Genomic DNA, 24,687 nt, shown 5'->3' on the forward strand with positions numbered 1-24,687 from the left:
GTGCTACCCACCATGGGTGCCCTCCCAGGTTTGCTCCCCGAAGATCCCATTGTACTCACCGGTGAGATTTTCAGTGGTCCTTCCCTGTGGACTCTTTACGGATCCCCCTGGTCCGCCACTCGTCTGTCTCCTGGACAGTCTCAGGAACCCAATCGATCGCCCAGTGCCGGCGGCCATCAAGGGGAGCTGGTCACCGAAACTGGATGAGGTGTGCCTTCAGCTCCGCTCGCTGCCCACCGGCCCCGGACGGTGGAAATATCCCAGACAAGAGCCCTCAAATTGTCAGGAAAATTAATCCACAAACACCAGAGGGTTATGTCCAAAAAGGAGACAGAGGAGTCCTGTTACTTCATTCGAATAAAGGGAGAGGCCATGGGGCATTTCCCCTGGGGTCTCTCAAATTTTTGGAGGGCACAGCCTCCTATTTATCCTAATTTCCCGACCGCATTTCCCTCTCTCTTTCCCCATTGGCTGAGGTACTTGAGAAGTACAGACTTCCCAAAACGCCTAATACCTAAGACTCCCTTCTAATGTATAACCCCTCCTTTATTTTAATTCTTATGGAATTTATGGTTCTTCCCATTGTTTCTTTCATATCTCAATATCCAATTTCATTTATCAGCAGACCTATAATTTATTTGTAAAGACAAATCTCTTTCTTTCCATTCATCAATCAGTGGAATCCTTCCCATTGTTTCTTTTATCTCTCAGTACTAGTTTTATCTTCCAGCAGGCCCACAGCTTTTTTGTAACAACAAGTCCCTCATTCCTTTCAAACCCAAACCATTCTAGGATTCTGATTTGTGGTGCAGTGTATTTGTTGGGGTTGTGTTTGTAGGTATTTGCACTTATGGGGGTTGTATTTCTGTGGCCATACATTTATGGGAGTTGCTTTCGCGGCCCTGCGCATTTGTTTAGCTTGCATTTTTGGACCTGTTCTTTTTTGGGGCCGCGCTTGCGGTTGCAGGAGCGCTGCCTGCTTCCCTCTATGTGCCGCCGCCGGACGCCAACCATAAAATTAAATCCCGATTGTGCCCGCCCGCCCCAGTTTCCGGCTGCCGGCGACATGGCTATTGCGGGGCGACGGGCGCGCAGGCGTAATAGTGGCGTGTGACGAGGAAAACGCGGAGGCGCTCGGTTGTGGCGGCAGTGGAGAGGATTACCCGGATGTCGCGCATGTGCGTTGGCGTCCGGACGTGTCGGAGGCGGCCGTGGAGTGCGAGCGGCCGGAGCTGCGGCAACAAGGCGACGGTGACGACAGCCGTCACTGGGCGCCCGGATTCCCCCTCCCCCGCGCCGCCGGCCTGAGGGTGGGGGGGGCGGAGACCTGGCCCGGTCTGCCGCACCGGGGCCGGGTGAGGCGAGAGTAGGCTCATCCCCTCAGCCGTCGCAACCCCTCACCCCAGCCGCAGGCCGCGCCCGGAGAGCGGCCGCTCCGCCGCCGCCCGCGGCCCAGGTAACATCCACTCTCGCCTGTCGTCCGCCTGCCCACCGAGGCCGTCCGCAGCACACCCTCTCCTACCGCTCGCCGCTGAGGCTGCCGGAGGGCTGGGCCGGACCGCGCCCCACCGCCCCGGGGGCGTGCCGGCTGCTGCTCCGGGGAGCCGAGACAGCGGCTTTCCCCATCCGCTGCCCGGGGGCTTCTCCTCGGCCCCGCTTCTTTGGCTTCCCCTCCCTGGTTCCTTCCCCATCTCCCCCTCTTTTCCTGAACGAGAAAAAAATATGATCCCGCCACCTTCAAACTTTTAGTATTATTTTTTTTTTAATCCCCGCAAAGACTCTCCAACCGGCCTGTTCCCAGTTAAACTTTCCTCCGCTGCCGTTCGTGCAGACTGCTCTCTTCGTGCTCTCTCCCGCACGCTGGATAAACGCTCTGGATGGTTTTATGTGAGCCGCTTCTCGTTTAGTCCTTTGAAATCTGCCATCTTATTTGCAGTAACAACGGTGCTTTAAGCTCATTTTCAGACAGCGTGGGGCTGCTCAGCACAAGGGGTGTTAATTAAGATTGTTCCTTCTTTATTCTTTTTCCTTCCCATCCCTATTTCTGTGAGTGTGGGTTTTATGTGAGGTTTGTGACTTGCTGCATAGTTGAGCCTTATATGTTTTACCTACGAAGATGGGTTAATTTGTGGGGTAATCTAGTTGTGGGTTAGGTGTGTTATCACTTAGTACCCAAATTGTGCTACTGCAAGCTAGTTCTTCTCAAACACATACGGTTGGAGTAGGATCGTGGTGTCTTACCACCGCTTCTCAAATTATCTTGGTTAATAATAGTGTGCCACTGTCAACAGGCAAGAGTGAATTCAGGCTCCTGCACTGTCGTTACTTTGTTCAGTAATGTAGATAATTCCATACAAGGTTGTTGAAATAACTATACTGCCCTATAAAACTAAACGTGTTTTTGTACTCCAGCATCGTGATAAGTAGGCAACTTGTCCTTCTGGCCCTCCTCTTATTTTTCTTGGTTGGATTGTGACTGGAAGGAGTTTCTTCTCACTTTGCATTCATGAACCTCTTTTGATTTGCTCGTTGTGTAGGCATGTTTAATATTGATATAGAAACTTTATTTCAAACAGCTAAAGCCTAAAGAAAAGCAGTGTCTCCAGCTGATTAGAATTCCTGTTTTAGGTAGATGGCTCTTTACATAATGCATTCATGCTAACACAATAGGGATGTGAGTTTTGAGAGGAATCAACAGATTTAGTGGAGAACCGAGGTGTGCTGGGAGCAGATCCATGGATCCTGATGAGGAGCAGCCTTTGCTGTGCTGTTGTTAAGGTCTTTCTGGAATTTTAGGACTCTCTTTTTCTATGTTGTTAACCTTGTGAAAAAATCTACTTTTGTTTGAGACTGGAATTTTCTGTGCTTCCAGAGGTGATTTTTTTTTAAAGTTTGAACAAGTGTAGAGAACATTATCCCTGTGCAGATTACAATAAAGAACAGATGTTATCTAATACACCTATTGCTAGGATATTGAAACATTACATACAAGTGAAAAATCACACTGCTTTTGCCTGAGCAAGGTTTGATTCTTCCTTTTATTGCTTGGTGTAGCCACAATTGTTTTCTCTGTTTGTGAGCTTTTGACAAATTACTATTCGTCCTCCAGTTCCTTTTATGTTGTCATGTGTCTTAAATTTTTGTAGTCACTGACAGTGAGATGAACAGAATTGAGACTTATGATTCAGATATGAACACAAAAAATTATTCTGGGGAATGTTGGCTCTTACTGTACAGAACAGTGTGAGTGTAATACCTTCTTAGTACTCTCTCTTGCTCTTTAATTCTAATTGTTCTTATGTCTACAAACGTTTTGTTCCTGTTCACCCTTTGGGCAAGTAGATAATAGTCTAATATGCTGGAATGTATCTGCAGTTTAATAATTCATATCTTCATCAAATCACGAGCTGCCTTTTTTATTAGTTTATGGATTTTTCTTTATCATAAAACTTCTACTATGCATTATTAAACAGCAAAACTGTAGTAATGTTTTGGTGGTTAAAAACTATCAAATGTATATGCTGATTTTCTGACATCTTTGTGTTTGCCTAATTTTGGAGACAAGAGCCTTTCTTGTCCTTTATTCGTGTGAAATGTTCTAGCAAGATGTCAATTTGTATGCTTTTCTAATTAGCCGGTTTGTTAGCATCGCATTACTGCCTAGTATCAAAATGCTAGAAATCTGTCTTTGGGATGACTGTTACTAGTAAATCATATTCCAGAGTATCAGTGACAGGTTCACTACCCTATTTGTTTACAGTAGGGTTTATCATATCAGCATCGGGCCTGGATTAACTGTCTTGCCCAAGATGTTGGATTACTGATTGCCTGGATCATATTCCTTTGGGTTACATCCCTGACTTCCAGCTCCATAACTGGCCTGGTTTGTCTGTGTAAGCGTATTATTTCCTTTTCTTGTTGGGGGTTGATCGTTCTCAAATTGCAAAATGTGGCTTAAGGTCATTCTTAATATGTAGAAGATAAGAGTTCTTTTTAGGAAATCTAGATTTGTAACTTCTCAACAAATTTCAGCCAGACCAGATTATTCGAAATGGGAATTATTTGGAGGAAAAGATTTTTCAGATAAGACTGAAAATTTGCTTGGCTGAATGACTAGGGCACATTAATGGGAGTTTAGGTTTTCTTCAGGCTATATAGGATGTATGGAAGAATTATGGTGTTTGTTCAAGTTTGCATCAGTCTTGAAGGAAGAATTTCAGTTAATGGTTACTTATCAGTTCTCTGAGATAATAGTGTTTGTTACAGATCATCAAGGGTGTTTTTAATTACCTGGCAATCTGAACTTCTTTTGTCTTACAGATTTACCTATTCAGAGGCTCTTATTCTTGTTCCAATACTTAGAGTATTGCAGAACACTAGTTGTTTACTTGTTTTATAATATACCTGTTAATACTTAGGTATTGAAATAAATTACTTTCTATAACATAGAATTATAGAATCGTTAAGGTTGGAAAAGACATTTAAGATCAAGTCCAAACATAATTAAGTACTTCTCTATAACTTTGTAACTTGTTAGCATTTTATGTTACTTGTCCCTTTTTTTTTCCTGTTCTGCTTGCATCACACTATAGCAAAAGGGAGAGAAATACCTTTTTGTTCCTTGGTGAATGAAGCTGAGAGCTTTACTACAAGCACTGTCTCCTGCTGCTGTTTTTCTCATGTTCCCTGTCTCTTCTCTCTGCCTTTTTTTTCCCCAAAGCACTCTCACCCATTTCTGTTTCCATGACATTCCTGGGTAGAGGGAATTAAGATCTCTGCTCAATATATTTGGCCCTATGTATTTGACTGTAAATCTAAGCTTGAACTGTAGTGTCAATTTGTAAAACATAAAAACTTGGCTTGTCTCCAAAATATGCTAATGCTTCTGGTGCTTCAGAAGAAATATGTCACGGCACTTATCAATATGTGCCAGATTGATACCCACTGACCTCACTCCCTCTTTCTGGGGATCAAAATTGCAAGATTAAAGACAAGATTTCTGTAGATGTGGCTTCTAAAAGGAGGCTCCTGAATTAATGTGCAATTACATAGCAGCAGTGTTTAACAGTGTTCAAAATCCTAAACAACGGGCCTGGCTTTCAAAAATGCTGAAGAATCAGAAGCTCCTATTGAGCGCAGTGACAGCTGAGGGGTGACTCAACATTTCTGAAGATCATTGCACTTAAATAAGGGTTTATTTGCTTGATCTTAGTCTTCTGAAAGTCAGCCATCAAAATTCTCATTCATGGTTTTAGGGATGTAAAAGAGCTGCATGTCTAATTTTAAGCATCTCTTTATTTAAAGCTCCTTTAGCTAATAGTTTTATCAAGTCACTTATTTGTGATTACTTATGTGTATCTATCTGGGATGTTGTTTTATATTTAAGGAAAATGATGTTCTATTTTGTTTTAGCTGGTAAACTTTGAGATTTATGTGAATTCGAGTTGCTGTGGAGAATGAATGGCAGGTTAAGCTTCACCTTTAATAAGGGTTATTGAGGTGAAGCATTAAAAGAAGCTAATACTGAGGGAGAAACTTTTAATAGCTAGGTAAAATGATCTTACTCAAACTTATAGGTAATTGTTTTCCTTTGGGAGAAATTAGATCCAGAAGCATCCTTACAAAAGAAAAGTATTGAAAATGGAGGGGGGGAGGATTTGCACTGTGTTTTTCCCAAGTATACCAAAATGTGATGTATTCAAGTTGAAATCAGAAAAAGTATTAAATAGGGAAGAGTTTGTTTCCTTTTATAATTGTGCTGGATTTGTGTTGCAATATTCCTTTTACAAGGAGGGAAGTCATGTGTTAACACTGTAATTTGTGTGATATGTTAACTTTCTAAGTTAACATCCCACTCTTATTTTTGTGCAATGCCTTTGTTTCCAATAAATTAGCTGCTACTGCTGTACCTCTAATGACATGGAAAATTCCAGTGCAGAAACAGGTCTTTGACTGGATGTGTTCTTCAGATGAGAACAAACATTTTTTTTCTTTAGTGATTGAAACCACATATATTTTATTTACATTGCTGAGAACAGCATGGTAGTTTCAAAAAGGCTTATATTTTAAGCTTACTTGGAGAATGTAAATGTAGTAAAATCACTTATATGTATTTGCTGCCAGTTTCTTAAGAAGGTCAGGCTGCATAGTTCATAGAATGGTGTTAGTGAAGCCAGAGCTGCTTGAAGAACCAGAGCAGCTTTTTGTCAACATTAGACTCCTTTTCTGTGACTGCACAAAACCTGCTGACCTATGTTTCTGGATAAAGCAAGATAAAGTGTAGTAATTGGTTCATTCAGAATCAAGAAAATCAGGCCAGCTATAATTTGCGGCTTAAAGGAAACTTAAAAAGGATCATGTCTGCTGGCTTTGAGAAGAATGACTTCATGACTAGAAACCACTGCAGGTTCTTAACAAATGGAGTTTAAAGGCTAAGTGTATTAGGAGGGACTTGGTCTTGAGCTTATATTTAGTGTAACTAAGACAGTTCTGTTTGAGACAATTCAGAAGTGCTTTTTTAGTGACTTCAGCCGATTTGTCTTGATCCAGAAGAAGCTGGATCCAAACAAGTAAAGACAAATGTGTCAGTTGAGGTTTTCATATCTAAAGATATACACAATACTAATTTACATAAATGTGTATTAAGTTAATGGCCAGGTACAATTTTTGCCTTTCTAATTAGCAAAGAGAAATAGAATTGGTCAGAGGTCAGAACATAGCTGAACTATTTGAACAGGATTATTAAATGAAGATGACAGATGATTCTGGTGTGTATTCATGCTTATTCACTATTCACATTTTGTTTAAATCAATGCCACTTGATTCCCAGCCAGTATTTTCACTTGTTTACATCCTGCCATTATAAAACATAGGAAATCATTGTTACTGTTCTCCTTTTCCTGATTCATTTAATGATCCCTACCTTTCTATATGTACATACTATGTGTACATATATATAAACTATAATCTTTATTTAAATATTGTTACTAGGGGAAAATAAATCTTATATCTAAAACTGTGTACATATATATAAACTATAATCTTTATTTAAATATTGTTACTAGGGGAAAATAAATCTTATATCTAAAACTGTGCAAGCAATGTCTTAAGCATGTTTTAGCTATCATGGGACAAGAAATGCAGTTTTGTCATGTGCTTTTAATAGCCTGCACTTGAAAAATAAAAGAAGCACAAAGGCACAGACTTCCTTAGAAACATGATCTGCAATGTTAAAAATAAATCTAATGTAGATATTTTTCCCTCCTAGGTTTTACCAAGAGACAGTACATCTAACACTTAACTTGGATCATCTCTTGTTCATCAGCTTGAAAATCATAACAGCCCCCAAAACCGACATTTGATCTGAAAGAAAAAGCTGTGACAAATGGACAATATGTCTATTACTAACACGCCAACAAGTAACGATGCTTGTCTGAGCATTGTTCACAGCTTGATGTGCCATCGACAAGGTGGAGAGAGTGAAACTTTTGCAAAACGCGCAATTGAAAGTTTAGTTAAAAAGCTAAAGGAGAAAAAAGATGAATTGGATTCTTTGATTACAGCTATAACCACAAATGGAGCTCATCCTAGCAAGTGTGTTACAATACAGAGAACACTGGATGGGAGGCTTCAGGTTAGTACAAGTGAAAATCAGATGTTTTCCTCCTAGTGAAGCTGGAGCAAAAGTGAGTGACACAGGATCCTAGAGTGTTGAGGAAGAGTAGCTCTTCTCTTGCATCTACCCTCGCCCCCATTTGTAGGCATGTTTTATGGCTGGAGCTCTGGACTGCTGCAGTAGTTTTTTGTTTGGTTTTTTTTTCCAAAAGGAGCAGAAGGCATTGGATCAGCTGTTCTAAATGAGTATGTATGTGTTTGGCAGTAAAAAGCAGGGTCATGTAATAAATTCGGCTGTTTATCCTGGTATTTTCACTACAAGCTTCTGTTAGCTCTGTTGGTCAGAAGTATAAAGACAGACCTATTCTAAGAAGGTACTCCAAGGAGTCTGCACTGAGAATTTATGTTAGCCTTATATTGTCAGTACTTGGTACCTGTATAGCTTGGGTTGCAATTTCCTTGTTCCAGGACAGATGTCACGTTTGCTGGCTGGCTTTCTGTCTACCCTAGAAGCATTTTTTTAATTTTTTTTTTTTTCATTATAATGGATTGGCATTCTTCTACTTGTAAAGTCCTTATAGTGTAGCTTAGTGCTTTTTTCCTCTTCTGGGGCAAAGCTCCTTAGTCATCCATGGTGGGGAAGGTGACCATACATACTACCTTAAGCACAAATTCTGCTTCTGCCATTTTGTATCCAGTATTTTTTCTTAAGGATCACAGTGTTGATTTAACCATAGCAAAACCCTAATAGAGATTTATTTCTGTTGAGTACAGAACTTGGGTAAACTGTACATCACCATTTTTTTTCCATATTTTGATGATGGAGAGAGGTTGTGTTGTTGTTTGTCCTCTTCCAGCTTTGCTCCTCACTAAGTAAAATGAAATGTGTTGCTACTTTCCCAATCAACTTGTGTGTCTAACTTTTTAGGTGGCTGGTCGCAAGGGATTCCCTCATGTGATTTATGCTCGTCTTTGGAGGTGGCCTGATCTTCATAAAAATGAACTCAAGCATGTTAAATATTGTCAGTATGCTTTTGACTTAAAATGTGACAGTGTCTGTGTAAATCCTTACCATTATGAGCGTGTAGTATCACCTGGCATTGGTAAGTAGACTCTTGATTTAAAATGGAACAGTGGAAATAAAATGTAAAATGTTTCCCTTTTGAGTGTAGAAATTACAGGCCTAAATTAGAAACATTAACTTTTAATGATCTAATTATAAATTACTCTCATGTACTCTTGTCCATCTTCTTAATGGAATTATTCTTTTATTCCAAATTTAAAAGAACAATTCGTGGCTTTTGTTTAAGCCTTTCTGTTGGCTCTGCACACAGTTCTTGCAGTTAATGTGTATCCTAGGAATAATTTAGCATTAAGACTTGTGTTGAGATAGAGGGGGTATAATATGTAGAGTCTGTAGTACCAATTTGTAAAGTTTATAAACTTAATGTTCAAACGTTGTTGAAGATCTCTGAATATAATTTTCTACACCCCCTTTTCTTTTTCTTCTTTTTAAGATCTCTCGGGACTGACACTACAGAGTTCTGGTAAGTAGTTCTGTTTACTATTGCATTTCTATAAGCACAAACTGTTAAATTCTTCAGTATGTACACAGTTTATTTCGTTGTATCTCCTTGGGAAGGAGTATTGAGAGTAGATGAAAATGCATTTTTCTCTCTGGTTTTGGAAAAACTAGCTATGTAGCATATAAGAGGCATGATAAATTCTTTAAATTGAGGCTTCAGCTGAGCTTGTCAGTATGTTCTGTTTTCATTGCTCACAACTTATAAGCCCCACAAAAAAAACCCCAAACAAAACTCTCACCGTTGAATGCTGCTAATTAATAAAAAAACACAGACACCCAAAACTCTGTGCACCTGTATGATATGCTAATTAAATGAATTAGGAATAATAAATGTAATAAGTAGTTTAACAAGAAAATAGTATAACTTCTGTAATTAATATGCAATTGAATGAAGGAGTCTAATATTCTTGCTGTCTCTGAAACTTGAGAGAAATTGGACATTAAATCGCCAATGAACATTATTCAGACATTATGAGATTGTGCAGCTGGTAACTGCTTTATTTCAAAACTGATTTTTTTTTTTCCTTCAGGAAGAAATTCATAGAGAAATTTGGGTTACCCAATATTTTTAGCAAAGACAACTTAAAAAAAACCCAACCCACCCAACAAACTGTAAACTTCACAAGCTTTATCTTGTTTGCTCATCTCTGCTAATTGTTACATATGTCTTCTGAAAAATGATCCTTTTGTACAGAATCAAAGCTTACTAGCCAGCAGTTAAATACATAAATGTTTTCATGTCATGCTACTGTTTTTGAAGCAGGAAACAAAAAAATTACTGTCATATTTTAATATATTTAAGTCTGCTTTAAAAATGAGCATGGGAGCTAATGTAGTGTGTTATTTAAAGATGCTCAATAGAATATATAGAAATAAATTATTGTTGTGGCAATGGTAGTAATTTCCTTACACTGTATGTGGAATATTCTGAATTAGTGGCTACATTATTAAATATGGAGTAGCGGTGTATTGTCTTTGAATGTGAATTTGATGTTTCTAGTCAATTTGGATGGGAGTTGCTTAAAATTATTTAAGGGATGCATGAAGTTTTTTTATGTAGTGTGTTAATGAATTATTTTTCATAGGAGCTTTATTTATGTTCTTATTTGTATACTAGGAATTGGTTTGTTAACTACTGCATTAACATATATTTAGGTGCTTGACAAAAAGCATGTTCTTCCCTTTTATTAGCTGTGTCCAATCACACAGTGATGGACTAGAAAACAAAATGCTATTGGAGTCTACTATTGTGGGACTAAACTGCTTGTTTGATAGCAGTAAGCAAAATAAAGTTTGCTTTTCTATTCAGTTATGCTTCAAAATTTCTTGCTGCTGGCTTGAAGTGTTTATTTGTAATTTAGTGGAGTGCTTTAGCAACGTTTATATAGGTTAAATTCTCCCCCCACTAGTTTTAATGGCATTGTTATTGCTTGAATGTAGTAGCACAATTAGTAGTTAAATCCTGAAAATAGATTTGCTTTGCATGTTTAACTGTTTATTTCTTCACAGCTCCATCAAGTATGTTGGTGAAAGATGAATATGTTCATGACTATGAGGGGCAGCCATCATTGTCTTCTGCTGAAGGCCATTCAGTCCAAACCATTCAGCATCCACCAAGTAACAGGGCATCTACAGAGCCTTATAGCACCCCAGCCATGTTAGCTCCTACTGAGGCTAGCACTACCAGCACCACTAATTTTCCCAACATTCCTGTGGCTTCAACAAGTAAGATCGAGATTATATGAAATACTAAACTCTGAAAATGTGAAAGCTCAAAGATAACCACTGATTTTTGACAAAGTAGATCTTGTATTGGAACTGTGCTGCTGCCACACTACACTGGTAAAAGTGTGTGTCAATATGATCTAGGCAGTCTTGTAAGCATTAACATAAGGTTTTAACTTGGAGCATAATTTGAGTAACTTTTCCTGGTGGCCCAGTCTTTTTTCAATGAGACTGACACTACATGACTGTTACAAGACTCTTGAATATACCAAAGGTTCAGTAACACAATGTTAAAACAATTGGCCAGTAACAAAATATTATGGCTATCATTTGATTAATTGTTGTAGAAATGGAAGAATTTTATTATTTTATCACAACAGCAAATGGGATAACAAACAGATATGCTGTAAAGTAGTAGTATCAAGATGTTTAAGGCAATTCTTTAGTGTTCCACAATTAACAAGATGTATCTTCCAGTTGTAACTTGATTATTTTTATAATGGCCCACTGTACTACCAAAGTGACAACCCTAATTAATATTTTCATGAGTCAGTGGAAGTGCTGCATTGAAGTTTTTTGTTACTTTTTTGTGTGTATTTGGTACAAGTGGAAGAGTCTGGTTTGCCAACACCAAACTTCTCATTTCACTCCAGTAGGACAGTAAAGCATTATGTGCGCAGTGTCCTGCAGCCCTAATGTAGGGAAACCACGAAGTTTGGAGAGGTTTCACATACTTATTGTCACTTTAATATCAAAGATGTATGAATATGATGGATTTCATGTTATCAAATTTGAATTATGGTGAAATTATGTTTTTATAATGTCTTGAATTTTAGCTGACAACTTTTTTGTTAAAGCTAATGATGGTTTTGCCAAGATGAGATGTGGTGTCTGTATTTGTCTCCAGCAGAGAAAAAAGGATAGGCAGTTTAACTGTATTGCCTTTGCACAACAGTTTATTGTCAATAACTTTTTCTCATCAGTGTTATAATTGTTGGAGCCAAGTGGACAAGAAAAAAAGGCTCATTTTTAGGTTTTAGTTCAAGTTCTCAATGTATTAAATTCTGCTAGCCCACATCAGCTTGAGAGTGCAAGTGCACTTGTGAAACTGCTGATCAGTTAGGTGTTAAAGGCTGAGCTGAAGTCTTTTAAAATCAAATTCTGTTAACCTGTTCTGAAATATCTATAGTTTTACTTTAAAGCTTAGATAATTCTTGAAATACTTACTTGGGAGGAAAAAAGCCCAGCAACTTTCTCAGGAAGGAATCCAGTTATGTATGCAGCTCTATTCAAGAGCTATTTATAAAAATAAAATACTGCTCAGTATGTTTTGGATGAACACAAATGAGTGTTCTCCTTAGGAACAGTAGTTATAACATGCTGAAAATAAACAACTTATTGGACCTGCTGCTGGCCTGTTTGGATTCATACCAAATCTACTCCAGCTATGTTATTCAGTAAAACCTGGTGTTTCTTCTTTCCTTTCAAACTGAAAAATGAGATGTGAACAAAACAAAGATGCACTTGATAAACATGGTTCTTTGCATACTTTTACTTCTTAAAATATTAAGGGTGTTAGAGTCAAAATTTGTTGATGCAGAGCATCTTGCTTCAAGTTTTCCTAAGACACTCTGGTGGATGGAAAAAATACTGAAACCAAATTTGTAGGAACTGTGTATTGCAGTGCCCTTAGTTGGGTGTATTTTCCTACCCAGTAGTGCTGAGCTCTTCTTAATTAAAATTTTGCAACGTTCATGAATAGGTAGTGTGTTCTTTTACCAGGTCAACCTACCAGTATATTGACAGGTAGCCATAGTGATGGACTCTTACAGATTGCTTCAGGGCCTCAGCCAGGAACTCAGCAGAATGGGTTTACAGCTCAGCCAGCTACTTACCATCACAGTGAGTATATACATATGTGCACTCTTCTTAGTTTTCTAAAACCAGTTTCCAAATGTCAGGAGAAATAGAGGATTAGAAGTGAGATGCAGAAAAAAAATCCATTTAAAACCAACCACTCCTTTCTTTTTCTAGATAGTACTACAACTTGGACTGGAAGTCGGACAGCAGCCTACACACCTACCATACCTCACCACCAGAATGGCCATCTTCAACATCATCCACCTATGCATCCTGGGCATTACTGTAAGTAGTGCAGATTTCCAGATCACCTAATTTTCAATTTTATTGAATGGTGGGGGTTCATTTGTGATTACTGTTTACCCCCAAATCCTTTTTTTTTTTTTTTTTTTTTTTAATATTACAGACCTACCATTACTGTGTTTAGTATTTTCTGACAGTTAAGTATAAAAGCCTGATGGACTTTGTTAAAGCAGCAGAGATTAGAAACTCAGATAACTCTAGTGATACCATCTATATTATACGTGTCTTACTATACCTAACAAAACTAGCATTTCCTTTCTAAACCTCTGTTTTTAAGGCTTTGCAATCCTGTACTAAATATTTCCTTTGCAGAAAAGGGAGTTGATTCAGAATGTGTTGTTTGCATATTTTTCTTTCAAAACTTGGAAGTTCTTGGCTGTTTTTATTTTCTGGAAATTTTGAAGTCATACTAAGCTTTGGAAGACGTGCGTCCACGTACCTTAGCCAGTTTAAAAGAACCTTATGAAAGCTTGCGCAGTAAAGTACTTGTCAATAAACTGGTCTTGCCACAGCCTGATTCATGAGTGCGTTCGGCACACAAACTTGAATCTCTTGTTTTAAGGTACAGGAGATGGGAAGGAAAAAAGTGATCAAACTACTAGTGTAAATGTCTAGCACAGTGTATGTATTATAAGAGTATAGTGGGGAAAAACCCACCCAAATTAAAGTTTTTCTAAATTTTGTGGCAAAAAGCTAGAACAGTTCTTTGTCATCTAATATAGTACTTAACCAGATCGCATGTTTGCAGCAGTCATGGTTAGCAGAGGGGAGAATAAACTGTGAGTTAATATTAGTAGAGTGACTTTTCAGCTTGTCTCTGTCGAGAAAATTGTGGTTTAGATACAGTTATTAAGTTTCATTATTTTGGTCTGTTAGGATCCCACTTCATCTGTCACCTAGTTTGTCAGAAATACCAGGATGTAAAAAAACTTTAGTGGTGCTGTAGATACTCTATAAATGTTTTTCAGTGTGTGTATCTTTCCATAGTTATTATTTATAACTGGCTGGTGGTACTAGAGACCTTTTCTTGGCTACTACCATCTTTCACTTCAGAAAGTCACATGTTTTGACACCTACCAGCATTGTGTTTCTTTTTACATCTTGTTGCAAAAGCTGCTCTTACTTATAATACTATGTTTAAATCTTTCTTCCTTGTTCTCTGCTGCCTGTAAGGGACCTAGTTAGTTCATAAAAGTTGAGAGACTAAACTGACTAATACCAAGACTATATTCATTGTATTTTTTTTTTCTTAGAAAATGAGTTCTCTAGGGCTTCTTTCCATCTTCAGTGAGTGTTTCTTATGGTTAAGTCCACAGTGTGCTGGGCAACTTGGTCTGTGATTGATAAAACTAATGAAGTGTGGTTTCTGACAGACTTGTATCACATGCCTCTATACACTGATTCTCTCCTTGCACAACTTGGGGGCAGATGTGAAGTCCTATTTCTCTTACATCTCAATGATATATCTGGTTTCTGTTCTCTCCTGGAGCTGGGTCTGGCTTGAGCAGCATGCAGCCTTTCCACCTGGGATACTAATGGAGCTCTTTACTCAACTTCTGAATTTTTAGGAAACCTTTAAGAGTGTAATTTTTCTGTGGGCATTTTTATCCCCTGTCAGATTTGGCCAATTGATTCAGTAATTACTGGGATTTATAACATTGGGCATCCTCGCAAGTCTTTTTTTTTATAGGAAAACAAGCTAAGTAAGAAAACATTATTTTTCCTCATGTAAAACAAATGGCATGTTTTCTTTTAAAGGGCCAGTTCACAATGAACTTGCATTCCAGCCTCCTATATCAAATCATCCTGGTGAGTAAAATCTAACATGTAATGCTAATATTGTGGAAACTTATAACTTTGTGGTTTGAGTTTGATTATTTTTTTGTATCAAGTACTCTGAAATTTGAGAGATATATATTCCAAAGAAGAGGAAGCATTTTGTGATTGTCTTGTTTTGAATTTGGGCATCTCTTGCAATGGTGACATAGGCTGTGAACTGAATTTAATTGAGATGCCTAAGTCAAAGATTGCAACCCTCAAGCCCACACTGAGCTGGTGCCTACCCTGAAGGTATCAGAACTCTGAATGTCCTTGATCCTAAACTTTGCAGGGTGCCTGTAATTGTGCTTTTTGCCTGCTTAGAAATATCATGGAGTTTAGGTCATGACAAAGTTCTCTTGGATCCATAATCTAGTCCATCATTACAGCCAGTTGCCCTGAAAGGATAGGTATTGTGCTGCTTAGCATTTTGGTGCTGAAGTTCCTCATTGGACCTTTGCATAAAGCTTGTTCTTTCCAAGAGTCTTCATTAATGATAACAGTTCAGGGAGCCAAGGAGGTCTTGTCTTGTGGTACAGGCTAACTCTCATGTAGGTGCAAGGTGATATTCTGTTTTTAACAACAGCAAGGCTGTTGCCTGCATAGGGAGATTGCATAGTTGAAAAGCCTAAAAGTTTAACTTGTTTATTCATTGGCTAGTGACTAAATCCATACCAGAAATAAAAATGTTGATAATTGCTGGCTGAACTTAACTGTAGCTGAATTGTATTTCACATTATTTAGTATGTCTTTTTTACCCTATTGATTTCATCCTGTTCAATCCTCAGAGACATGAGTATTTATTTGAAGATAAAAAAACAAAGGAATTTAGGCACCTTTGTTTACTGTTTTCTAATAAAACCAGAACAGTTTCTTAAGGCAAATAGGTGTATTGTTGGGTGCTGCTGTTTATAATGAATGAGTACCATTTACAGCACGGGAAGAGCTCTTCTTCCTGTTGGCTTATCAGGCTGTTGTGTTTAGGTCCTACTGCACTAAGCATGTCCAGTCATTTCTTGAACACTTTCAGCGATTGTGACTCCACCACCTCCCTGGACGTCCCATTCCAATGCTTAACCACCCTTTCAGTGAAGAAATTTTCCCTAATATCCAATCTAAACCTCCCCTGGCGCAACTTGAGGCAATTTCCTCTTGTCCTATTGCTTGTTACTTGGAAGAGGAGACTGACCCCCACCTGTCTGAAACCTCCTTTCAACTAGTTGTAGAGAGCGAGAAGGTCCTGCCTGAGCCTCCTCTTCTCTAGGCCAAACACCCCCAGCTCCCTCAGCCGCTCCTCATAGGACTTGTGCTCCAGACCCTTCACCAGCTCTGTTGCCCTTCTCTGGACATGCTCCAGCACCTCAGTGTCTTTCTTGCAGTGAGGAGCCCAGAACTGGACACAGGATTTGAGGTGTGGCCTCACCAGTGCTGAGTACAGAGGGACAATCACTGCCCTGGTCCTGCTGCCCAAACTATTCCTGATACTGGCCAGGATGCCATTGGCCTTCTTGGCAATGTGGGCACACTGCTGACTTATGTTCAGCTGGCTGTCAACCAACACCCTAAGGTCCGTTTCTGTCAGACAGCTTTCCAACCATTCCACTCTTCTCCAGGCCTATAGCACTGCATGGGGTTGTTGTAACTGAAATGCAGGACCCACCCGGCACTTGGCCTTATTGAACCTCATACTGTTGGCCTTGGCCCATTGATCCAGCCTGTCCAGATCCCTCTGCAGAGCCTTCCTACCCTCCAGCAGATCAACACTCCCAACCAACTTAGTGTTGTCTGTGAACTTACTGAGGGTGCACTCGATCTCCTCTTCCAGATCATCAATAAAGATATTAAACAGGGCTGGCTCCAATACTGAGCCTTGGGGAGCCCCACTAGTCACTGGCTGCCAAGTGAATGTGGCACCATTTACCACCATGCTTAGGGCCCAGCCATCCAGCCAGTTTTTAACCCAGTGAGGAGTGTACCTGTCCAAGTCATGGGCTGCCAGCTTTTCTGGGAGTATGCTATGGGAGACAGTATCAAAGGCTTTGCTGAAGTCCAGGTAGACATAGTAGCTTCTTCCAACTACCATCTTTCTTTTGTAGCTAATTTTTTAAATAGTGTAAGTTAAAAGGCACCACTTGGCTATTAAAACATACCATTTTGTTATGCTCCCTTGCTTAATACTTCCTTGTTTTAGCTCATACCTGACTGTGTGCAGACAAGGTCACTATGTGATCTTTGTTCCCCCATTGCCCTACTTTGCAAATCTGGTTTGCTTTGCAGGGAGGATAGAGAAAACTGACTTCACTTAGGATAGGAGGTAATTACTCCTATCTTAAGCCAGATCTGTTTCAAAGTTAGTTTCTGCTGGCCTAGCCATGAATAGGCATATATGTATTACTTCTTTATGTTAAAGCTATAGTCATAAAGTGCATGAATGCAGATGTCTTACAAAATCTTACTGGAATTATAAATTGTACAAAGATTTGTAAGATCTACAAAACCCCTAGCATTGTGTTGCATCCCACCCCTACATGGAAGGGAGCACCCAAGGTTTGTAGATGCCTGTGGTCAAAAAAGAATGGCAAAAGCCAAAAGGGTCCAAAAAAAACCCTCACAAAGTTTTATTAGTAAACTATGCACTCCTCATGGAAATTGGTATATATTTTCCCCCTTAATAATAATGATGATGCTAATAATAATAATAGAATAAAAATAAAGAGGGGAAAAAAATAGAAAAATGAAAGGGGGATCAGAAAGAGAGGAAAGGGGATCACCAGTCCTGGGTTCAGCATCAATACAGATGACAGGGTGTCCTGGGGATGCCGCTCAGGCTCTGTGGGGGTACCTTCTTATAGGTAATTTTTCCCTGCCCTGGGATTAAGTTTTTCTCTCTTCATGTAAATGAGTTAGTATGTGCAGTCTGTTCTTCTGGACCTTTCTGGAAATGGATCGGGGGACTTTGAAGTTCCTTTGGTGGTGTCGATCCCCCTCTATTGGTCTAGCCTGCTCCTTGACCCCACTTCTGAGCTTCTGCTGTATGTTGTGTTGTCACCGTGGACCTGAACAGGAAAATTGGCTCCAGAAAGGTGCTGCTATAGCTTCATAAGGCCCCCCTTTCCAGGCACATTATGTTCTAACTTACCTGCTTGAATGGTCATCAGTGTTTGAGGCATAGCAGTGCATTAACTCCTTACTGCCCAGGCTTCTACACGTTGATATGTGCTTTAATAAAAAAGACAAGCCCATGTTCATTGTAGTATGTAGTAGTTTTCTGTGCTAGTAGATGTGTCTTTGTCTATCTGAACTTGCTTATGTGAATGTGCACTCTTAGTCTGAATAACAAATGCAGTTGCAGAAGGCTTAATTGATTGTCTGAATGGTTTGTTGGGTTTTTTTGCGTCTTTCAGTCAGTTAATTGTATATATTCTTTAGCTCCAGAATATTGGTGTTCAATCGCATATTTTGAAATGGATGTGCAAGTCGGGGAAACATTTAAGGTCCCTTCAAGCTGTCCAATTGTTACTGTTGATGGATATGTGGATCCTTCTGGAGGAGACCGTTTTTGCCTGGGCCAGCTTTCCAACGTGCATAGAACAGAAGCCATTGAGAGGGCAAGGTATTCTGCAGATCCCAAAAGCTCCAGATGTCTGTGGTATTTGAAAATATTTTGGTTTGCCTTCAGTGTGTGCCTCTCTTTTGAAATCACAAGTATGGTATGTTTCTTTGAACTGAATTAACTATACCAGAGTAATTTTTCTAGGCTGCTCCTGTAACACATTCAGAATGTGAACTGTGTGACAAAGCCCTTCAGAGCTTTGCAGTAGTAGCATGTTGCTTTTCATTGCTTTCAAAGGCTGTGCCTTCAAGGATAAAATTAGCAACTCATGCCATTATATATGCAAACTGAATATTAGTTCTTCACACTAGAGAGTGATGTGAGAATAACTGCAATATACAGATTTGTCAAAGGAGCAAAGGAAGGTTGATAGAGAGCTAGTTGGATTCTCATTCATTCTCATCATGCACATGCTATGCTTTGATGTGGAACTGAAGCAATCTTTCAATTTTTTTCCACTCCTTTGCAACAAAAAGGAAGAAAATTATTCCATGTCTTCAGAAATGTTGCATTGTGACAATCAAAACGTTAGATTGCTATAATGTGATCCGAACAAACATACTGTTCTGCGTTAAAATGTGACTTTGTATATGTACTTGATTGACTTTCTATTCTAGAATACTTGTGGGATTTTACACTTCTGAACAGAACTGAGTGTTTGGTATCCCAATTCTGTATTGTTAATGAGTGTGGTAGTTGCAATTCAAATATCATTGCTTCTGCATTTTGTGTTTCCCATAGATCTTTACATGGTATTACAGATGTTTGTTTTTTTTAATTTACAGATTTTGCATAACAAATGCTAACTTACACCTAAGATAATAACTACAATTTCAAGTCCTTGTATGAGCAGAGTGCTGGAGAACTGTTTATGGTTTATTTAGGAAAGGTCTGATTTATAGTATGTATATATAGGTGCATTTGATCTGTTTTTCTTTTTAAGGTTGCACATAGGTAAAGGGGTGCAGTTGGAGTGCAAAGGAGAAGGTGATGTGTGGGTTAGATGCCTCAGTGACCATGCAGTCTTCGTTCAGAGTTACTACCTGGATAGAGAAGCAGGACGTGCACCAGGGGACGCAGTTCACAAGATTTACCCAAGTGCATATATTAAGGTTGGTTTGATGTTCCTAGATGAAAATTGTAGGGGAAATAGCATATATTTGAGTCTTGTAAATGTTAGGGAAGCTATGAGACACTGAAATAAATGTAACTTGGCTTTAAAAAACCCTAAAAATTTCCATTTGACAAGTCACTTAAGGCGACTTTTTAAATTGACTAAACTGAAAGTGTCATCTAGATACTATGAAAGTAACTAATTTTGTATTTTGTCACAAGCAATCTCGATAGCAGTTTTTTGTATTTTTAGCCTTACTGGTTTAAATTAATTGCTACTGAAATTTTTAGCATAGGTTATCTGTTTCTTTACTTTCTCTCTCCAAAACAAGAAAAGTTGGGAAATTATGTATAAAAGCAGTAGAAGTGTAAAGTGTATGTTAAAGTGTGTATTAGTGTTATGAACGTGAAGTGATCCAGAGGTCACAGAACATTGCACGGAAACAAATTATTTAGAGGATGTTCTTACTTAGATGTGCCTCTGCTAGACTTGAAACTTTAGTTAGGACAAGTCACACTTGTAAAAGTACATTTTTTTAATTAAACTGCTTGAAGTTTGCATTGATTTTTTTTTTTTTTTTTTTTTAATCCTCAGTTTTGTAGGCAGGTTGTGTGATGAAATTGAAAGAAACCCCACCAACCTCTATGTACAAGCTTTCTAGTATGAGAACAGAGTTCCTGTGTATATATATTAATGTTGAGCCTGATCACAGAAATATAAAATACCACCAACCCAAAACCTAGCTGCTGAAACTTCAGACCTGTCAATTATTGGTATTTCTTTTAAATAGACTAGTACATTTCAGTAAAACAGTGAAGAATAAAGTCTGACAAAGTTAAGATGGACTTGTTGGCATCTGTTTTTATTTATATGCCTATTTTCTGGAAATACTGGGATTTAAAAGTTAGGATTTTATCAGCCTGTAGTATCCTTCAGACTTTGATCTTGCAGTCAGTCCCACACATGATACTTCTGTAGCCTGCTCAGTTCAGCCAAGTTCTGGTAGTGTCAGTAATGTCATATAAGAAGTCTCCAAGAATCAGCTTTAATGGATTATTTCTGTTAGAAATTAAACTAGTCAAGGAAGGTTTGCTTTTTCCCAAGTGTATGGTGAGATTGTACAAGTTGCTTTGGGAGAGCAGAGAGGTCCAGATTATTGGGGCTGGGAGTTGAGAAATTATTTTCTTTATTGATTTTGGTAAGTCTAATAGTTCAATATTTTTATTTTTTTAAAGGTGTTTGATTTACGCCAGTGTCATCGTCAGATGCAACAGCAGGCTGCCACGGCCCAAGCTGCTGCTGCTGCTCAAGCTGCAGCAGTAGCAGGAAACATCCCTGGACCAGGATCAGTAGGTGGAATAGCCCCAGCCATTAGTAAGTGCATTAACTTCTTGGTTTCCTTTTTTCCTTACCTGAAAACAAATAACACCGCTTTCCCTCATAACAGCACCTACCCACTACCCCTGCAACAATACAGATAGACTTGGAATAAAATAGCAGGATTGGGGCAAGGTGGGGCTGGGATGGCATTGTGGTAAATCTGTATTCATTCACTTTGTACCCGTTCCAAGCACCATTTTTCACTCTGTAGTCTTCAGGGAATGTTGGTTATGGAAGTGGCTGCTTATTGTACTGCAAGAAGTGTTGCAGTACGACAGAAAGCATGTTATATACAAGTTCAAATAGCATAACCATTACTTTAAACAGAGATACTTTTGGCTGCTCGGATCCAAGCTTATAAAAATATTACTCAAAACAATAGGGATTACTCAGCAACCAAGTCCTTGACTAGGTTTAGGAAGACTTAAGATTCTTGAAGAGGAAGAAGAGAGTGTGAGGGTGGGGTTTTTTTGTGGTTGGGTGGTTTTTAAGTTATTCTAGGCTGGACTTTTCTTAGTTAGTAAATTCTAGATTATTGAAATTGTACCTAAGTACTTTTAAAAGTGTAAGTACTTTTAAAAGTGTAAGTACTTACATGTCTTAGGCTGCTGTAGCAGGTTGAGTTCGAAACCGGGCAGAAACACCAATTAAGTGTAGTGGTTTTGGTTCAAAATATTCATTACTTACTTATTTTCCTTCTGTGAGATAAGAATTAGGAGAAAAGCAAAGCAGGCACAAACCTTAAACAGTTGCAGTACAATGAAAGAGTTTTATTACTAATAGAATTAAAGAGAAAATAACAAGAAATTAAAGCAAATCCCACCCCCCCACCCCCCCCCGCCTTTCCAGCACTTCTCTCCTTTTACCCAGCTCGCACAAAGGATAATAGAACATGGGATGTTAGTCAGTGTTGCAGTTCTTGAAAAGTCTCTCTCTTATGCTTAAGGAAAAAAAGGGTTTTTCTTCAGTTGCACGTGGTTCCCAAACTGCTACTAACAGCAGACCTGCCCGGAAACAATCAATCTGCTGTGTGTAAAACATCTCTTCCATGAAAAATCTCACAGTTCCTTCACACTGCAAAACATGGGCCATCACATGGGGTTATTCATCTTTTTAAGGATAAGTTCTTTTGGCCTGCACACAAAGGCTCTTCTTCGCCACAAGTCTCTAACAGCCTCTTACTACTATATAGCCTGGCATCGGGCATTCTTCACAATCTTCACAGGCACACGAAGATACTCCATCCCCCCATGTTCTTCAAATGGATTAAAGAGACAAACAGTTTGTGGTATTACAGTTTCTTACCACGGCATGCAAGAAGGTTTTTAAGCTGCGCGCCAGAATCGTGGCACCGCCCTCTTTTCTCCTGTCGCCATGCTCAGCTCCGTCTCACATGACTCACTTCTCTTTCTCTCTGACTCTGAAGCTGCCATGTTGAAGAGTGTTCTTGTTCAGGCTTTACGGTGGAGAAAGCCTTGCTCCCTCTGTGCTGCTGGCTGCATGGTGTCTTCTTCAGTTCAGCACGAAGTGTGCTGGCTGCAGAAAGGAGGCTCTGCCGGCTCCCGTTGACTCCGCCAGCTCTGCATGGAGAGGAGAAGGACCCACCTGTCCCCAGAAGCCGCGCTGGATGAGTTTAGCTGTGAGCAGTCCATGGCTGGTTTTAGCTGCCTGCGGCTCTGGGACAGTCCCCCCCAGCGACCCAGGGTCCGTGCCGCAGTGTTGGGAAAGGGGGGAAGGGGCAGTGGGCCCGGCCCGGTGGGGCCAGGAGGCTCGGAGCCCCCCCCCCCCCCCCCCCCCCCACCTACCTTTCAGCAGGCGAGCTCTGACAAAAAGGGGAAGTCCCGCCTTTTCGTGCGGTTTAAATATGTAAATTGTGAGAAGCGTCATTGGTCTAAAAGACTGTCCATCAACTCAGGTTCAACCCAATACATTCCACCCCTCGCTTCTTTAAATTTACATATCCAAAAGTAACTTAAAATAGCAAAACCAGAGCTAAAAAGAAAACAAATTACATAAACCTCCACCCTTAGAATTTTACTACCACTACAAAGCAAATTTCTTCTACTTAATTTTATAACTTTATACTTGCTTTGCTTATTATTTCTCCTAATTAATCTTCATCTCACAGCTCTCATGAATTGCCTGCATTCCCACCATTAATGTAGCAGGTTGAGTTCGAAAACGGGCAGAAACACCAATTAAGTGTAGTGGTTTTGGTTCAAAATATTCATTACTTACATATTTTCCTTCTGTGAGGTAAGAATTAGGCGAAAAGCAAAGCAGGCACAAACCTTAAACAGTTGCAGTACAATGAAAGAGTTTTATTACTAATAGAATTAAAAGTAAAGAGAAAATAACAAGAAATTAAAGCAAATCCCACCCCCCCCCCCCCCCCCCCCCCCGCCTTTCCAGCACTTCTCTCCTTTTACCCAGCTCGCACAAAGGATAATAGAACATGGGATGTTAGTCAGTGTTGCAGTTCTTGAAAAGTCTCTCTCTTATGCTTAAGGAAAAAAAGGGTTTTTCTTCAGTTGCACGTGGTTCCCAAACTGCTACTAACAGCAGACCCGCCCGGAAACAATCAATCTGCTGTGTGTAAAACATCTCTTCCATGAAAAATCTCACAGTTCCTTCACACTGCAAAACATGGGCCATGACATGGGGTTATTAATCTTTTTAAGGATAAGTTCTTTTGGCCTGCACACAAAGGCTTTTCTTTGCCACAAGTCTCTAACAGCCTCTTACTACTTCTATATAGCCTGGCATAGGCACTCTTCACAATCTTCACAGGCCACATGAGGATTTTCCATCCCCCCATGTACTTCAAATGGATTAAAGAGACAAACAGTTTGTGGTATTACAGTTTCTTACCACGGCATGCAAGAAGGTTTTTAAGCTGCGCGTGAGAATCGTGGCACCGCCCTCTTTTCTCCTGTCGCCATGCTCAGCTCCGTCTCACGTGACTCACTTTCTCTTTCTCTCTGACTCTAAAGCTGCCATGTTGAAGAGTGTTCTTGTTCAGGCTTTACGGTGGGGAAAGCCTCGCTCCCTCTGTGCTGCTGGCTGCGTGGTGTCTTCTTCAGTTCAGCACGAAGTGTGCTGGCTGCAGAAAGGAGGCTCTGCCGGCTCCCGTTGACTCCGCCAGCTCCGCATGGAGAGGAGAAGGACCCGCCTGTCCCCAGAAGCCGCGCTGGATGAGTTTAGCTGTGAGCAGTCCATGGCTGGTTTTAGCTGCCTGCGGCTCTGGGACAGTCCCCCCCAGTGACCCAGGGTCCGTGCCTCAGTGTTGGGAAAGGGGCAGTGGCCCCGGCCCGGCCCGGTGGGGCCGGGAGGCTCGGAGCCCTCCCCCCACCACCACCACCACCACCACCTTCCAGCAGGCAAGCTCCGACAAAAAGGGGAAGTCCCGCCTTTCTGTGCGGTTTAAACATGTAAATTGTGAGAAGCGTCATTGGTCTAAAAGACTGTCCATCAACTCAGGTTCAACCCAATACAGCTGCTTTATGTGCCATAGTGTTTTCTGTATTCCTTGTGTTGCCACATGGCTCTTTCCAGCTATCCTACAAATTGCTGGAGGCATCTTGGGGAAATGTGTTTAATTTTTTGTCTTAGCCATACTTGGTGATTTGAAGTTTGCCAGCAGTATTCATCTTTTTATTACATGTAAGTAGTATC

The 24,687-nt window shown here is 39.9% G+C and overlaps 1 protein-coding gene across 4 annotated transcripts in view; it reads left to right on the top strand.

The window, feature by feature from the left end:
• Nucleotides 1-1,197: 1,197 nt before the first annotated feature.
• Nucleotides 1,198-24,687, top strand: part of LOC309584602 (mothers against decapentaplegic homolog 4) — a 29,088-nt gene continuing 5,598 nt past the window's right edge. The window contains exons 1-11 of one of the 4 annotated variants that reach the window (XM_082300702.1): nucleotides 1,198-1,887; nucleotides 7,268-7,633; nucleotides 8,543-8,717; nucleotides 9,132-9,161; nucleotides 10,709-10,924; nucleotides 12,707-12,826; nucleotides 12,959-13,069; nucleotides 14,846-14,896; nucleotides 18,335-18,518; nucleotides 19,462-19,630; nucleotides 20,868-21,006. In XM_082300702.1, coding sequence (XP_082156828.1) covers nucleotides 7,385-7,633; nucleotides 8,543-8,717; nucleotides 9,132-9,161; nucleotides 10,709-10,924; nucleotides 12,707-12,826; nucleotides 12,959-13,069; nucleotides 14,846-14,896; nucleotides 18,335-18,518; nucleotides 19,462-19,630; nucleotides 20,868-21,006 — 1,444 coding nt within the window. In that variant the 5' untranslated portion in view covers nucleotides 1,198-1,887; nucleotides 7,268-7,384. The remainder of the gene's footprint in view (nucleotides 1,888-7,267; nucleotides 7,634-8,542; nucleotides 8,718-9,131; nucleotides 9,162-10,708; nucleotides 10,925-12,706; nucleotides 12,827-12,958; nucleotides 13,070-14,845; nucleotides 14,897-18,334; nucleotides 18,519-19,461; nucleotides 19,631-20,867; nucleotides 21,007-24,687) is intronic. The other 3 variants (XM_082300701.1, XM_082300703.1, XM_082300704.1) reach the window with 3 other exon arrangements.

The sequence above is a fragment of the Coloeus monedula genome (assembly GCF_965178545.1).
Source record: "Coloeus monedula genome assembly, chromosome: W".
Lineage (NCBI taxonomy): Eukaryota > Metazoa > Chordata > Aves > Passeriformes > Corvidae > Coloeus > Coloeus monedula.